This window comes from Lithobates pipiens, unplaced genomic scaffold (assembly GCF_037356315.1).
Source record: "Lithobates pipiens isolate NorthernLeopardFrog02 unplaced genomic scaffold, aLitPip1_a1.2 Scaffold_13, whole genome shotgun sequence".
Taxonomy (NCBI): Eukaryota; Metazoa; Chordata; class Amphibia; order Anura; family Ranidae; genus Lithobates; species Lithobates pipiens.
Genome location: NW_027507718.1, coordinates 13963972 through 13980545, shown reverse-complemented (window position 1 = coordinate 13980545; position 16574 = coordinate 13963972). Strand labels below are relative to the sequence as shown.

General features: G+C 44.8%; 1 protein-coding gene across 2 annotated transcripts in view; it reads right to left on the bottom strand.

The window, feature by feature from the left end:
• The window catches only part of GKAP1 (G kinase anchoring protein 1), a 57795-nt gene that overhangs the window by 23351 nt on the left and 17870 nt on the right, over window positions 1-16574 (bottom strand). The window contains exons 4-5 of one of the 2 annotated variants that reach the window (XM_077474865.1): window positions 14681-14758; window positions 9230-9353 (exon numbers count right to left, since the gene is read on the bottom strand). In XM_077474865.1, coding sequence (XP_077330991.1) covers window positions 9230-9353; window positions 14681-14758 — 202 coding nt within the window. The remainder of the gene's footprint in view (window positions 1-9229; window positions 9354-14680; window positions 14759-16574) is intronic. The other variant, XM_077474866.1, reaches the window with a different exon arrangement.

Sequence of the window (16574 nt, the reverse complement as noted above, 5' to 3'; positions counted from 1 at the left end):
AAAGCAGTTATATATCACTCAATTAACAGAGCAGTAGAGTATCAGTCTTACGGGTAACATGCTACATGAAAGTTTGCTTTACCCAATAAGCATATCCCTTTACTTTTACTGTTTACTTCACCCCATCCATAAGCTCAGGACAGAAGACTTGATAAAACATGTATGCTTGTGTCCATGTTGTTGCCTAGCAAATCTGCTCAAAAGCAACAATTAGACCAGGATCCTAAACCTGCACATGTAGAAAGAGCTGTAGTCTGATTTACCTGCCAAAATGTATTGCCAACTTAAGATTTCTTGATATTTTGCTGCACTCACAGAAGAGCAAAAACAGGAGTATTAACAGATCATGAGACATGTTTGTCATAAGAATGCAGAATGATCGATAAATACTGCCCTCTACTGCTCTAAAATAAAACCTGCATTGATCACCACTTCATTGTACATGTGTCTTAAGAAATTGTGCATGCATATTGGGTTGAATTCTGTCTTATCTACAGTAACATATCTTTTGCAGACCTCTGCAAAACAGCCTGACAGCTGTCAAGCTTTCAGGCACAGGGGTTGCAAATACACAAAAAGTGCTGTATATAAATGCTACAGGAAAAGAAATATTTGGCCAATTCATTTGCTAATTTGATAAATCTCCATCATAGTGCCATCTACTTAAAAATTAGACCAACAAGAATTTTCTTAGGTTCGTATTTGGCTTCTAAATATTGGAAAACATATCTTCATCAAAATAATTACATTTCTTCTTTTTGAGTGTTAAAGAATAACTGCAGTCTGCTCACATAAGCTGTAATAAAAACATCTTTGCCATTCTGAAGCTTCCCTCCAACCACTTTGCATATTATTTTATAGATACACTTACTGCAATTCTGTAAGTGCCAAATATGCTGCAGAAATCTCCCTCCAAGTCTGGCTGCAATCATTTTACCTGTGGGCAGCTTAAGCTGCTGCCTGTTCACTTCCTAGATTTACACAGACACACACCTCCAGCTCTGCAGCTCTCATTGGCCCTTCTCTGACTCCTCACCCTCCCTTGCTGGCAAACTCACAAGAGTGAGCTGTACATAATGTCATAAGCCTAGGCTTTTTACCAGACAAGAAACATGAAGTGGTCTGTGTAAGGCATTTAAATGGCAGAAGAAAAAAAATATATGTCTTACTATCCAAAGTTAAAACAAAGGCAGTGGATTTAATAGATGGAAAGATGAAAAAAATAAAAATAAAAAGACTGAAATTCTGCTTTAACAAAAAGAATATCTTGTCATGGAATATGGATACCACCTTAAAGTATAGCCACAGCTCTTTTGGTTATAGTTTCCTGGGGATCACAGGAGTGCAGTTTGTTCTGAGCCGGTCCAGGCTCTGAAAAGATCCCAACCATATAATCGGAAAAAAAAACTCAAAGTGGGACTTTAACGGTACTGAGTCATTATTATATTAAGTAGATGAAAGTATTTCTGAATAGTGTAAAAGTTAACAGATCTTTATTAATACAAAACATTACAACTTAAAAATTATGGAAAAGTGTTCGACATTGTACTCAAGTTGGAATTGCCAAAACTAGAGGATGAAAAATGATGAAGACTCAACGCGTTTCAAAATTAGATTTTCTTCTTCAGGGATGCATACAAATTAAAAGGAAATTACTTTCTGCAACAGCGAAATATCATAAAAAAATAAATAAAATAAAGTACAAATTTGCATTCTATATTAATGGTTTGTGGTCATATAGATCACAATACCTTAAAAAGCTAAGAGTACATCTTAAAGAAAGAACTAGAATTCAAATATTGGTTGTAATTGTCCTCTAAATGTCAACGAGGGGCGTCAGGTCATTCACCGCAGAGAAGTGGGGGATGTGTACTGGGAATATTTTAAATTTGTCCTATTAGGTAGAATTATATCCCAAATAACAGGGGAATGAAAATAAAAATAGGGAAGGTGATAAATACCTAAAAAACTGGAAAGTCCATGCAATACCAATAGCTTTTAAATGCACAAGCACCAATGGTCATGAAAAATAATTTTCCTTGGCGTAATTAGTGTTACACCACACCACCTATAAATGCAAAAAATATATATCTTTGAGGAAAAGGATCAATAGAATCAATTGATCTTTTCACTCAAAGATTTTTGACCGCTCTCACTACATCCAGAGAATGTAACTTTTCTTCCGTGGAACAGGGTTCCGGAAAAAATTAAGGCAGAACTATATCTTGGTTTAGATGAAACCCTGAAACCACCTTCGGTAGAAAGTTAGGATGAGAATGCAATACTACTCTAGCTTTGTAAATGATTAAATATGGCTCTTTACAAGAAAGAACCGCCAATTCTGATACCCTTCTTGCAGAAGAAATGGCTACCAGAAAAATAGGATTTTCGTACTCACCGTAAAATCCTTTTCTCTGTAATTCACAGACCGACACAGCTCCTCTCTGTAACAAAATGGGTTGTCAGCCCTATCACTGGAGATTACTAGGCAAGTTGTAATACAACACTTCAGAACTTTTAGTTCCGCCCAGGGGGCAGTCCCTAGGCTACAACCCCACAGCCTGTTCTAGCAGAACTCAGTACGTCAACAAGCAGTATAACGTAAAGAGAAAAAGGAAGGGTGGTTGCTGTGTCGGTCGGTGAATTACAGAGAAAAAGGATTTTACGGCGAGTACAAAAATCCTATTTTCTCTTATATTCACTGACCGACACAGCTCCTCTAACAAAATGGGACCTCCCCAAGCAGTGCTCAACGAGGGGTGGGAAAAACAGCATAACAACTTCATCCACCATGGTAAGTGGGAACTAGTGAAACTAAACCCACAAAAAAAAAAAAATAATAAAATAAAAACAGTGCGTGGAAAAAACACCACCACATAACCGGGTATCCTCATCAGGAGTGATCCCCAAGACCGCAACCATTTGCGGAAGTAATGCAACAGTGCAGTAACATAACATTACTGCGTTTTTAATCAAAAAAACTGAAAAAATAAAAATAAATAAATAAATAAATAAATAAATAAATAATCGATTGCATATAGAATTGCAACTACACGGCTGCCTGTAAAACTTTGCGGCCAAAACAGGCATCAGCCGATGCACTGACGTCTACCTTGTAGAACTTGGTAAACGTATGGACAGACGACCAGGTCGCCGCCTTACACACCTGAGCGACCGACGCTTGGTGTCGGAAGGCCCAAGACATTCCGATTGCCCTTGTAGAGTAGGCCGTGACCGGAAAGAGGGGTACCCGCCCCTTCAAGGCGTAAGCTTGTACTACAATCTGTCTGATCCACCTGGAAATGGTGGCCGTCGAGACCGCCATACCCTTCTTTGGACCAGCCACTGAAACAAACAGTGAGTCTGACTTCTGAAAGGGAGCCGTGGCAGACAAATACACCTTCAGAGCCCTAACCACGTAATACGATAAAACGATGGTAATACAATGTCCTCATTGATATGAAAAGCTGAGACCACCTTCGGTAGAAAGGACGGTTGCGGACGCAACACCACCTTATCCCAGTGGATGACCAGATAAGGCGACTTACAAGACAAGGCTGCCAATTCCGAAACCCTCCTGGCCGATGTGATGGCCACTAGAAAGACCACTTTCTGGGAAAGAGTCAACAGGGGAATCTCCTTGATACTTTCAAACAGCTGTTTTTGAAGCGCCAACAACACCAGGTGTTGCCCATGGGGGCAATGGTGAGCGCACCGGAGGGACAAAATATCGTACCCCCTGAACAAAAAAGGTACCCACTAAGGAGTGCAATGCCAGGGGTCGTTGGGGGGGGGGGGGGGGGGGGGGAGACAGCCAGGGCTGAGATTTGCCCCTTGATGGTGCTCAATGCCAGTCTCTGGTCTACTCCTTGCTGGAGAACAAGAAGGATCCTTGCTATGGAAAAGGAACGCAGATGCCACCCTTTCTCCTCACACATGGAGATGTAGGCCTTCCAGGTATGATGGTATATCTTCCGAGAAGATTTCCGTGCCCTCAACATAGTTGGAATCACCGAGTCCGACAAACCCCGGTTCCTCAACACCTGCTCTCAATAGCCATGCCGTTAAAGCCAGCGATGGTAAAGCAGGATGAAAGGTTGGACCTTGAGATAGGAGGTCCTCTCGCAACGGCAGTCGCCAGGGAGCTTCTGCCACCAGACGTACCGGGTCTGCATACCAGGGCCGCTGAGGCCAATCTGGCGCAACCAGGATTAGCGGAATTCCCTCGGCTTCCACTCTGTGAAGCAGACGTGGCAACAGTTTCAATGGAGGAAAGGCGTAGATCAGCTGGTACTGATCCCACGGAGCCCCACTTCAGGCACAGCAGCCTGAATATCTCCGGATATAATGCCCATTCTCCTGGGTCCAGCATCTGTTGGCTCAGATAGTCCGCCTGCCAATTTTCCACCCCTGGGATGTAAATGGCCGACAGCGGCTGAGCTTCTTGTTCCCCCTTGGTAATTTATGTACGCCACAGCTGTGGCGTTGTCCGACTGTATCCTGATCGGACGCCCTTGAAGACACATAGACCGTGTGTGTAGGCACAGCCTGATCGCTCTCGATTCGAGCAGATTGATCGGCAACTCGGATTCTTTCGTCAACCAGAGGCCCTGAGCCGACTGAATCCCCATCACTCCACCCCAGCCAGATGGACGGTGATCACTACGGACGCCAGTCTATTTCAGAGGAAGGAACGATTTTCCGGACTGAATCACCGGAACCTCAACCACCAGATCAGAGAGTCCCTGACTGGTTGGCTCACCTGGATCTGTTGATCCAGGGACAACTGAGATTTGTCCCATTTCAACAAGATCTCCTTCTGCAGTACTCTGGTGTGGAACTGGGCGAAGGGTACTGCGTTGAAGGAGGCTACCATGAGTCCCAGTACTCGCATGCAAAACCGGAGAGACGACCACTTGTGGTACATCAGCAGATTGACCGCGGACCTGAGAGTCTGCAATTTGTCTGAAGGGAGAAAAACCTCTCACTTCCCTGGAGTCCAACAGTAAACCTAGGTACTCCAGATGCTGGGTCGGCACAATCACCGACTTCTTTAGGTTCAACAGCCACCCAAATTCTTGCAGGGTCTGCATGGTGATCACCACATCCTCCTCTAATTCAGAGGTGGAAGATGCGCTCAGGAGGAGATCGTCCAGGTAGCCCACGACCGCGATCCCATGTTGTCTCAGCAACGTAAATATTGGAGCCAGCACCTTGGTAAAGACTCTGGGGGCTGATGCCAGACCAAAGGGAAGAGACACAAATTGGTAATGGGTTTCCCTGACTGCAAAACGCAGAAACTTTTGATGCCGAAGGCATATGGGTATGTGCAGGTACGCATCCTGGATGTCCAAGGACGCCAGGGAGTCCCCTTGATGGAGTGCAGCGACTACTGAGCGAACTGATTCCAAAGTGATTGAGGGCTTTTAAGTCCAAGATCGGACGTACCCCTTCCTTCTTGGGAACCACAAACCAATTTGAGTAGAATCCCTGGAAGCGGCAAATCGGGGACATGGGTATGTTGGGAGGGGAAGAATCTGTTTGGCGGCCAAGAGAGGAACTCTATCTTGTAGCCTGTGGAAATCAGATCGCAGACCCGTTGGTCGGATAAACGGGAGGACCACCGGGCTGCAAACACCCGAAGGCGACCCCCCACCCGAGACATGGGTGGGGGCAAACCTTCATGCGGCAGCACTTTTGTTCGCAGGCTTGTTAGGCTTGCGGTTCCAGGGATGTTTTTGACCGTCTGTGGGCGTCCTGTCGGGCTGGGGACGTTTTGTCGAAGCCCCGGGCGGATGAAAAAGCAGATTGTAGGTGGAATAAGAGGGCCGTTGCCTGCGGCGTGGCACCTTAGCCTTCCTGGCCTGTGGAAGTAGAGTACTCTTACCACCAGTGGCATTTTTAATGATGTCATCTAACGAGGCGCCAAAGAGCCGGTAGCCAAGGAAGGGAAGACCCGTCAGGGCTTTCTTGGATGCCTGGTCAGCAGGCCAGCATTTCAACCAAATCAGGAGTCTCAGCACCATAGCCGACACTGATGCCCTAGATAACAGACGGAGAGTATCCAGGGCCGTGTCACAGACGTACTTAAAGTGGAAGTAAACCCATGGATTTAAACAGTTAAAAAAAAAAAAAGAAAAGAAAAAAAAAGGCATGCCGGGAATCCTAACTGCACATTGGCTGTGCTCTCAGCCAAACTTTCAAACCATCCAATGGCTGGTGTCCTAACGAATCACATGTGCAGCACCATAGCAGTTGAAGATTAAACAGAGGCAAAGATGGCAGCTTCCTTGGCTGAAAACGATCGGCAAGTTTACTTCCACTTTAAGGCCTTGCACTAGTTGGTCTGCTAGTGCCACGCAGACAGGGGAGGCCTGTTGCTCTCCCAATTCGCAGTGCAAAACTTTTGTCCACTCAGTCAGTGTCGGCGACACCAGTGCGGATGCCAGTACAGGTTGCATGGCTGACCACACAACTGTAAACAAGTAACGAGTCACCGCCTCGGCCTTCCTATCCGTGGGATCCTTGAATGCAGGAGTCCACTCAACCGTGATCGTCGTTCCTTTATTTAACCTGGATACCGGGGGGTCCACAACCGGAGGAGCCGACTATTTCTTGAGAAGGCTTTCCTCAAAGGGGTAACGCACCGCCATGATTTGGGGACTGAAAATGAGCTTGTCAAAATAAGTCAGATACGGGAACACCGTAGGTGAACGTGCTGGCTTGTGGGACCCAAAAGGGACCGGTACACCAGCAGAGGGATCCGCTGGCTCCTGAATCTTCAGGGCATCACGCACAGCTGTGATAAGTGCTCCAACTAGCGATTTATCGCGCACTGCCCCGGACGGGGACTCATCCTCACTGTCCGAACGGTCCTGGTCAGAGTCATCTGGCAAGACAGAACAGGGGTCACCGGCCTCAGCAGGACCCGAGTCTGCGTCAGAGCTCTCCCCAGAGGACGTGGGGGGGGGGAAAACGGGCCGCTTTTTAGCACCTTTCTTCCCACATACCGCCTCTATCTTGGCAATGAACGAATTGAGGACCGCCGTAAGGGTGTCCATAGGGACCGCGCAGTCCGCAGGTGACCCGGTTGCAATTGCCTGGATTTCAGGGGGAAGAAACACCAGTTTCTGAAGCCATGCTGACCCTACCCTGTCTGCCACTCCAAGGGGACTTAGGACAGTGACAGTCCCACCCTCCTGCTGCCGCTGGCTGAGGGGCTCTAACCCGCTGGACTCCCCACCCTGGGCCGTTCCTCGCTGTATTACCGCAATGCCTGATGATCCCCAGCGCTCCCAGATGCAGAGATAGCCAACAACTGTGTCGGTGGCCGGCCGGTCACGCGATTGGTGAACGATCTGTGGGCAATCAAACACACGTGTTCAGAACACAGGATAACCTCCCCAGCGCCCTGTGATGACCAAACAGGAAGCAGAGGGCACAGGGGCAGCTGCTAGAGCACAAAAACATGGTCCGGCCACAAGAAAATGGCCGCCGGTGTTCTCAGTAGGGCATCGCCAGGAAAATGGCCGCCTGAAGCCAGTCTGACCCTTGCCCATACTTAAAATGGCCACCAAACAGCACTATGGGGGACTAGCAAGAACACGTGGCAGGCACAGCGCTGCACCAACACAGGGGCACACTACACAGGCATCCAGCGGGATAAGCCACAGGACCCAGGCGCCCAGCACAACTAAAACCCCCAGGTGAGAGCCCAGGCACACACACACACACACTGCTCAGCACATGTACAGAGGAGGCGAGTCAGGGACCGGGGAGAGAAGAGAGGGGGGTGAGGGGGGCCCCCGAATCGACCTCCCAGGGAATACCTAGCTGCTCCACCCTGACAGGCAGGGAGAGCTGTACTTACTAGTCCTGAAGCTGGGAAACATTCCACAGTAGTCAGCTCCTGATCAGTACAGGGAAGACTACTGGCCTCGGCATACTGACGCAGACATCAGTAGCCCGGTCATATGTACGCCCCGGAGCATAAAGCTCACCGACCACCTCTGGAGCCGAGGTATGTCGTGGCCTACCGAGCCGTAGCTGCGACCTGCACACGCTCGTTGGCCAGACTGGGGAGATTCAATTCTGCCTGGAAAAGACACTTTGAATGGATCCGGTTGCATGGCCTGCCCCAGCAAAGATTTCTCCAGCAGAGCTCAGCACATCTTTTTATTGTGACCAACACCTAAGACACTGGCAAAAAAAAAAAAAAAAAAAAAACTTAGGTACTCCCAATAAGGGCAGGGGTTATACAGGGAGCTAAACTTCCTGTCTAGGGTGTGCCAGTGTCCATCACCTAAAAAGGTGCCTATATAACCCATACAGTAAATACTGTGGCTCTGTGTGCCATGATGTCCGATAAAGAAAAAAAACTTTACTTTTACACTATTCAGAAATACTTTAATCTACTTAATATAATAATGACCCAGTACCTTTAAAGTCCCACTTTGAGGGAAAGATATAGATATTTTATAGAGAATATATATATATATATATATATATAGACAGACATTTAACAGAGTTGTAATTTTCCAAATCTCTATCCAAAATGAAAAAAAAAAATAATAAAAATAAAAAAACACACACCAAAAAAAGGTTTTGCCTTTAGTTCCCTTAAGTTAAAAAGGAGGGTTGTCCAGTTACCTCTTTAAGACAGAGTACAAAAGGATTTATTTTGATATGCTATGCTGCAGCGCCCATCTTGGTACACCCTGCACTTGGCCACAGTAAGCAGCAGCCGACATCTTGTTACACCTAGCCAGCAATATATGGGCTGGGTGTAACAAGAAGTCCGCTGCTGGCTTACTGCGGCCAAGTGCAGGGTGTTACCAAGATGGGCGTCGGGATGTCCAAGCTGACGGCGACAGAATGTTAAGGCTCCGGTCACCGATCCTGATGCGGCTGCACCCTGCCAGCTTACCTAGGTAGTTCCACTGCAGGTGAAGACTTGCTCTCCGCTCCGCTGACTCGGCCCACCCGCTCCGCCCACTGATGCTGCCCGCCCTCTCTGCCCACTGATGCCGCCTGCCAACCAGGTATCGGATAAGGCACCAGGAGCATTTGTGCGAATACAAGTACTCGTGCAAATACTCAGTATTGGTTGCGATACTAGTATCGATACAACCCTAGTTAAAAGGATTATAATTTTTAAGACTAAATATATTAGGTAGATGCCATATACTGTATATGTTATATTTATAATAAAGTAGCGTGTGGAAGTTACCTTCTGATTGGAAGTCTTTTAAGGATACTGTGAGAGGTTTGTCCTTTCCTTGTTGAATCTTGCGCTTATCCTTTTTACCAACCCTTTTTGACTGAGGCGATACATTTTCTCCATTGTCATTGTCCTTGCAAAGAAGAAGGAAAAAAAATATAGGAATATATTTTTACAGATGTACTTCTGGAAATATTTTACATAAATTTCACCTAACAGAATGGTCAATGCCCTAAGCCATCTACCATGGACCAAATCCAACCCTTTCAAAGGGTTTCCCAAAAAATGTCATGATCATTTGGTGTTAAAGCATACCTGGCATTTGTATTTGAGTTTTGCATTGATGGCCTCAACCTTGGAACTGTGTTGACAGAGGAGTAATCCCTTCCCTGTTCCATGCTGAATTTAAGACACTGATGCTGTAGCCTAGACCTCCTCAAAAGTAAACCTATGTGTTTCTGTATAGTGGGCCAGTCATATCAATACCAACCTTCTGCTCCGGGAGCCAGGTACTTCCCAGATAGCTTATGTAACCCATATCTAGCATCCAAATTTTGACATTTATGTGTATAGGGAATTAAAAGTTTCTCAGGCAGGGATGTAGGTATCAAACATGAAACAAATCCTAGCAGTAGTCAACCACAACAAACACATGCCGCTGCTTAGTTTAGAGCAAAATCACACATGTACAGCAGGTAAACACATTCTGATGCTGAAACATAAACAACATTTGCATGTGCTCTATTAGGCTGGGTTCACACTGCTGCGGGGGGAGATCCGGATGTGATTCGCACCGCAAATCACATCCGATCTCCGTAGCGCTGCGAGTTCAGCCATACAGATAGTATGGCTGAACTCGCAGCGGTCCCGCAGCAAACTCGCACGGGACCCTTTTTTTCGTCCGCAACAGAATCGGATCGCATGGGCGTTCACACCATGCGATCCGATTCTTGTGCGAGTCGGCAGATCGCACTGCGATATGCGATCGGATCTGGGGGTGTCATTAACATATCATTGACACTCCCAGCCGTTCGCATAGGGCAGTGTGAACTGCCGGCGGGAGTCGTGCGATGCGGGAAAACGCCGCGGATTCGCGGCGTTCCCGCATCGCAGCGGTGTGAACCCAGCCTAAAGCTAATAAAAGTCACATTTTTTTTTTTTTTTTTTCTTGTTTGCAATAATTTTAACCAATTGCCTAGAAAAAACAAGGACACCCTGAACACACTGAAGGTTTTTTCCGACGGAATTCCGCTGAGCGCTACCATACACTAAACACACATAATACATCGCCAAATAAATCATAAAAAACTGATAGCAAATATATAACGTCCATAAATTCCAGTAAACAAAAAAAGTATATAAAGTTCATGTGAATCCAAGGAGGTTTTTCCAGTGCAACTTTAACTTAATTGGATGCGCAGTATAAAGTGCCAAGACAATCAGTGCAAAATTTATGCGCCCCTCTGTGTGCCCTCTCACCAGGGATCCTGGACTTCCATAACAGAAGTCGGAGGCGGTTTGAGAGGGTGGCACACAGGGGCGCATAAATTTTGTACTGATGTTTGTCTTGGCACTTTATATAAAAGTTAAAGTTGCACTGGAAAAACCTCCTTGGATTCACATGACATTTATATACTTATTTGTTCATTGGCATTTATGGAATCAATATATTGTTGTTTTACATTTGATAGGAGTTTATGATTTATTTGGTGATGTATTAGTATAGTGTATGGTGGCGCTCTTATCCTGTTCACATTTTTAAAGGCACATGCACTTTGAGAGCAGCAACCTTGAATGTTAGTAATCGTTTATATTTATATTAATTTTTTTTCCTAATCACCAATTCTTTTTTAATCACTTGTTTAGTGCAGGAATTCAAGGTGTCATACACCATTTACCTACATGGCCTCAAGTAATGCCTTACCCTCATCAGGGTACTTAAAAGTATTCCAATGGAACCATGTTTTATTATCTTCAAATTGGTTGTGTGAGGCGAGGACCAGGTCTTCAACCTTCGACAACCATAGTGATGGAAAGGTCCACATCTATCCACTATTTTAAAGGAAATACAGGACTTGGTGGCATTGATCAAATGTTGCAGAACCAATTTTTCATAGGTTTTGATTGGCATCTTTAAATTATTCGAGAGAAAAAAAAAAAAAAAAAAAAAAAGGAGGGGTTCCTGCACTCTAGTAGATATGGAAGATTTGAGTGAAAAATCAGAGAATAAGTCTACACTGATCGTTAAAGGTTTTGTTAAGGTCAGTTTACCCCATTTCCGAAGGTAGTTAGGTTCATAACCATCCGGTTGAGTATTTAATATGGTATACGTCAAGGAAAGGGTGCTTTATCTGTCCTGTATCAGAGCATAATTTTTCCAGGGGAGACAATGCACGTTGGAAAACAGAGTAGGGAGTAATTGAAGGAAATGTCTAATTTAATGGGCTAAGAATCTAGATGGAATGAAACTGAGACTTGCATTAGGGAGGTAATGGAAGGCCATTGGGAGGATTCTAGGAAGCGAGAGGCTTCTTGGAAACAGTAGGAGGGAAGCCAATTTTGAAACCGACCATCAAGCCTGATGGGAAAATGGGGAGAATTATCAGCCCCCCCCCCCCTAAAACTTAACTAAGCCCCATCTCAATCCAGCGATGTGCATGACAGCCTCGGCTCTCCAGAGTCTCTCCCTCCTCACTGGCTGAGACTGCAACTGTAGCCACTGGCCTGGCTCCCCCTACGATCACAGCCAGCGAGCCAAAGAGGAGAGAGTGGGGGGTGGAGCAGGGCCGCACTCCGTGTGTGAATGGACACACGGAGTAGCAGCCTGGAAACAAGCCTGCTCGGGTGCCCCCATAGCAAGATGCTTGCTATGGGGCACTAGCCAGGAGATAGGGGCCTGGAGCACCAGCAGGGGACCCAAGAAGTAGAGGATTGGGGCCGCTTTGTGCAACAATCTTTAATATCACTTTCATTTGGCAACTGCCATATTTTGCACTGCATTGAATGCTCAATAAAAGGACCCATAAATAAATTGCGTTTGATCTAAAACAATAAGGGTCCTTTTACACTGGCTTTCTGATCAGGTCCACCTATCAGTTTTCAGGCAGACCTGATCACAAGCTCCACACATCCATTTGCAGACATAAATAGATTTGTTCAGACTTAAATATGATGGATTGGAGATAGCCTGATGTAAATGGACACAAGTTAATTTACATCCGACCACAGACATCTGCTGACATAAGACTGAATTGAGCATGGATGTTACAAAACTGATATTTGTCCTGATCAGCTCCAATTTAGAAGTGGATTCATCCACTACCCACACGTGAAAGGGCCCTAAAGTATAAGAATCCTGGGTCAGCAGCCCTTTGTTCGCTGTAAGCTGATTTTACATTCCCATGCCAGTCCATGGGAATGCAAAACCCAGGACAACTGCAGGTCAGGAGGTCAAATAAATCCACTAATGAATACTAAATGATCTCAGAAGGCATCTTAAAATGCTTGTCAAACTGATGCCATGAACAAAAAAAATTAAAATAAAAAACCCCATCAGGTAAAAGGTGCATTTTTTTTCTATGAAGCCTGCAGAGCATTGCACCCACAATCAGAAGATCGTGGGTGCAATGTCCTGCTCCTGCAGCCTCAGGAGAGATAGACAGACTTTATTGTCGTATGTATACAACAACTTTACAGCTCTTTACAGCAGCAATAAAACACTTCAACAAAACCACACATACATTCTCCTAGCACATGGCCACATCTCTATTTAAATATATCAAAATATAAAATGTTATTTAAAAAGAATATTAGAATTCCACATAAAATTCCTAAAACACTGTACTTGATGGGATTATGGACAATACGACCCTAGGGAAAAACAATGCTTTAAACGATAGCCGTCTGCCTGTAACCTGTACGGGCAAGACAGTTACCCGAGAGCAGGAAGATCAATGGACTACGAGGATGCTCATCAGTGCTCTCGCAGCTCATTGAAATCTACAAGCCGCCAGCCCCAATTGCTGATGTAGACATTCAGTGAATGAATGACACAGCCCCGCATGGCTGCACAGTGTTCCAATAGTGACAGAGGGTGCGGGGCGAAGATCCAGATGCTGGAACATGTTACATATTTCATCCTAAAAATGGATGGAACATATAACGGGTTTTTAAGAACTATTCTATAATGTAGTTGTTTCTCATGGGGGCGAGTGAATTAAATAACAATTTCTGCCATGGAAAATTAGTTCAAAATGTGGTTGAATACCTGCTAATCAAGATATATTAGTTTTGGTTTTAGAAGAGCGTGAAGATGATATATTTAACCAGTTCCCGACCGGCGATGTACGTCGGCAGAATGGCACAGGCAGGCATATGCCGCTCGCGTGCCAGTCGGGACCCCCGTGAGTCTGGTCGCAGGTCCCGCGGACTCGATCGCTGCGGGGATACCGGCGATCGTCTCACAGGGAGGCTGAACGGGGAGATGCCGTTGTAAACAGCATCTCCCCGTTCTGCCTAGCAACAAGTGAAGCTGATATCTGCTCCATGTGATTGGAGCAAAGAAGTGTTCACCAACACAAAGCCCAGCCCCCCACAGTTAGTAACATGTCCCTAGGAACACTTAACCCCTACACTGCCACCCCCTGGTTAACCCCTTCACTGCCAATGTCATTTACACAGGAATCCGTGCATTTGTATAGCACTGATTGTTGTATAAATGACAATGGTCCCAAAAATTTGTCAAAAATGCCCCATGTGTCTGCCATGTCGCAGTCACAAAAAAAAAATGAATAAAAAAAGCCATAAAAACTATCCCCTATTTTGTAAACGCTATAACTTTTGCGCAATCCAATCCGTAAATTTTATTTGGGAGCCACGTCGCACGACCGCGCAATTGTCAGTTAAAGCGACGCAGTGCCGAATCGCAAAAAGTGCTCTGGTCTTAAGCAAGCAAAATGGTCTGGTCCGAAAGTGGTTAAAGCAGAACTACAAATAAGCACTTTGAACCTGTAAAAGTCTACAGCATTACTATTGGATCCCAAAAATGGCAATAACTACCCTTTCCTTGTCTTACATACTCAGTTTGGCCAAGACTGAGCAATGATGTCCAGTGTCCCACTGATCTGTAATGCCATCTTCTTTCTGTGTTGGGAAACCAGCCCAATCCTCGCCTTAGAACATGTTCCCATTTCCCATGCAAAAGTGCATTACTTATGGAACTGCAGTCTGAATGGGTTTGCATGGCAACAAGGCAGCTCTTAAAAGACAATCTCCAATTACAGAGGAATAAGTGCCACATCACCTCGACAATAAAAGGTAACCAAGCTTAAAGGCAGCAGAGTTGTGGTGTGCCAAATGTCTGAAAAAAAAAAAAGGCATCTTTCCCCTCATACAGAACAAGTAAAATCTATTTTACAATAAACCCCTTTTTATTTTATTTTTTATTTTTTTTTAAAGTACCTTTTTCCGTTCCTCATATTCTAGTTTACTCTGGATTAAGGCTTTTTCAAGATCTGCTTCAAACAGATCAGTTGTCAGCTAGAAAAAAAAAAAAAACAAGAAATATTCGACAATATTAAGTATGAAAGGCTAAACATCCAGTGTGCATGGGACCTTATTAAGTATCCATTCCATGTCTATGCAGCTTTTCTGCCTTTAGATACACTTTATCTGCAGTGACCCAAGAAAAACCAAGGGCTCCCAATGCTTATAATTTTTTTTTTTTTTTACAAACAAACAAAGGTATACTTACCTGATCTTTTACAGTGGTTTTGCACAGAGTAGCCAAGATCCTCTTCTTCTCGGGTCCCTCTTAGCTGCTCCTGGCCCCTCCCTCCAGTTGAGTGCCCCCACACAGTCAGCAGCTTACTATGGGGGCACCTGAGCCAAGTCACAGCTTTGTGTATCCATTCAGATACGAAGCCCTGACCCGGCCCCACCCCCTCTGCTCTGATTGGCCTATTGACTTTGACAGATGTGGGAGCCAATGGCGCCACTGCTGTGTCTCAGCCAATCTGGAGGAGGGCTTAAATATTCGTGGACATCGCTGGAGAGAGATGGGGCTCAGGTAAGTAATTAAGGGGCTGCTACACACAAGATTTTTTTTATCTTAATGCACAGAATGTATCAATAAAAAACAAAAAAAAACAAACACACCACACACACTTCTGCCTTTACAATCAATTTAAGGTCTAACTTTGCAATCACGTCAAATAGTTTGTTTAGGCCAAGCAGGCCCAAACAATTTCCTTTATTAATAGCTACGTTTGCTGTCAGCAATGTACAAATTTTACATAGAGAGCTGTGTTACGGCAGGGGTATGGGGACTTCCTGTCTACTAAAAGAACAAAATAGAGTTGGGACGAGCGACGCTTAACCATTCACAGAAGCCTTTTTACTTTATAAATTATACAGGATTTATATAGCGCCAAAAGTTTGCACAGCACTTTACAATGTGAGGGCAGCCAGTACAGTTACAATACAATTCAATACAAGAGGATTCAGAGGGCCCTGCTCAGTAGAGCTTACAATCTAGGAGGGAGGATGAAGCGATACAAAAAAAAAAAAAAAAATAAAAAAAAAAGTAATAACTGTGGGTGATAAATCTGATGGAGAAAATATACCGTATTTATCAGCGTATAACATGCACTTTTCCCCCTAAAATCATGGGGGAAAAAAAAAAAAAAAAAAAATCGGGGGTGCATGTCATACCCCGACCCCCCACTGTTTCTAACCCTTTCTGCCGTTCTCTGCGGCTTCCGGGTATTTTCGGCCGCACTCGGTTATCTTCGGCCGTTCGTGCCGGATTTCGGAAAGCTGAAAGCTGCAGAGAATGGCCAAAAATAGCCGAGAACTGCCAAAAGCTGTGCCATTTTTAAACGGCAAAGACACTGACAAGGCTGCAAATGACTGACAAGGCAGCAATGCAAGGCTGCAAATGACACTGACACGGCTGCATTGATGGGCATTTAAATGCAAGTTTTTTTTCCTTAAACTTCCCTCCTAAAAGTTTTTTTCTTTTAAATTCCCTCCTAAACTTGGGGTGCGTGTTATACACATTGCATTTATCTCCCTCTTTATTTAAGTTATTTAATTTAGTATCCAAAAATAATTACTGGAACTAAGTAAGCGGAGAGAAAGACCTTGTGTGTCGCTAGAATAACTGACATGAGCAAGTTTCTATTTGGGGCCTTTGTGAAATCTAGTACACAATTTAAAGCAAAACCCCAATGACTCACTACTATGTAATGAATGTTCAAAGAGGCATTAAAAGATAGAATAGGCTTTTCTGAAGAGAAGGGTTTTCAGGGATCACCTAAAAGCAAACAGAGAAAGAGAGAGTCTGACACTTTGG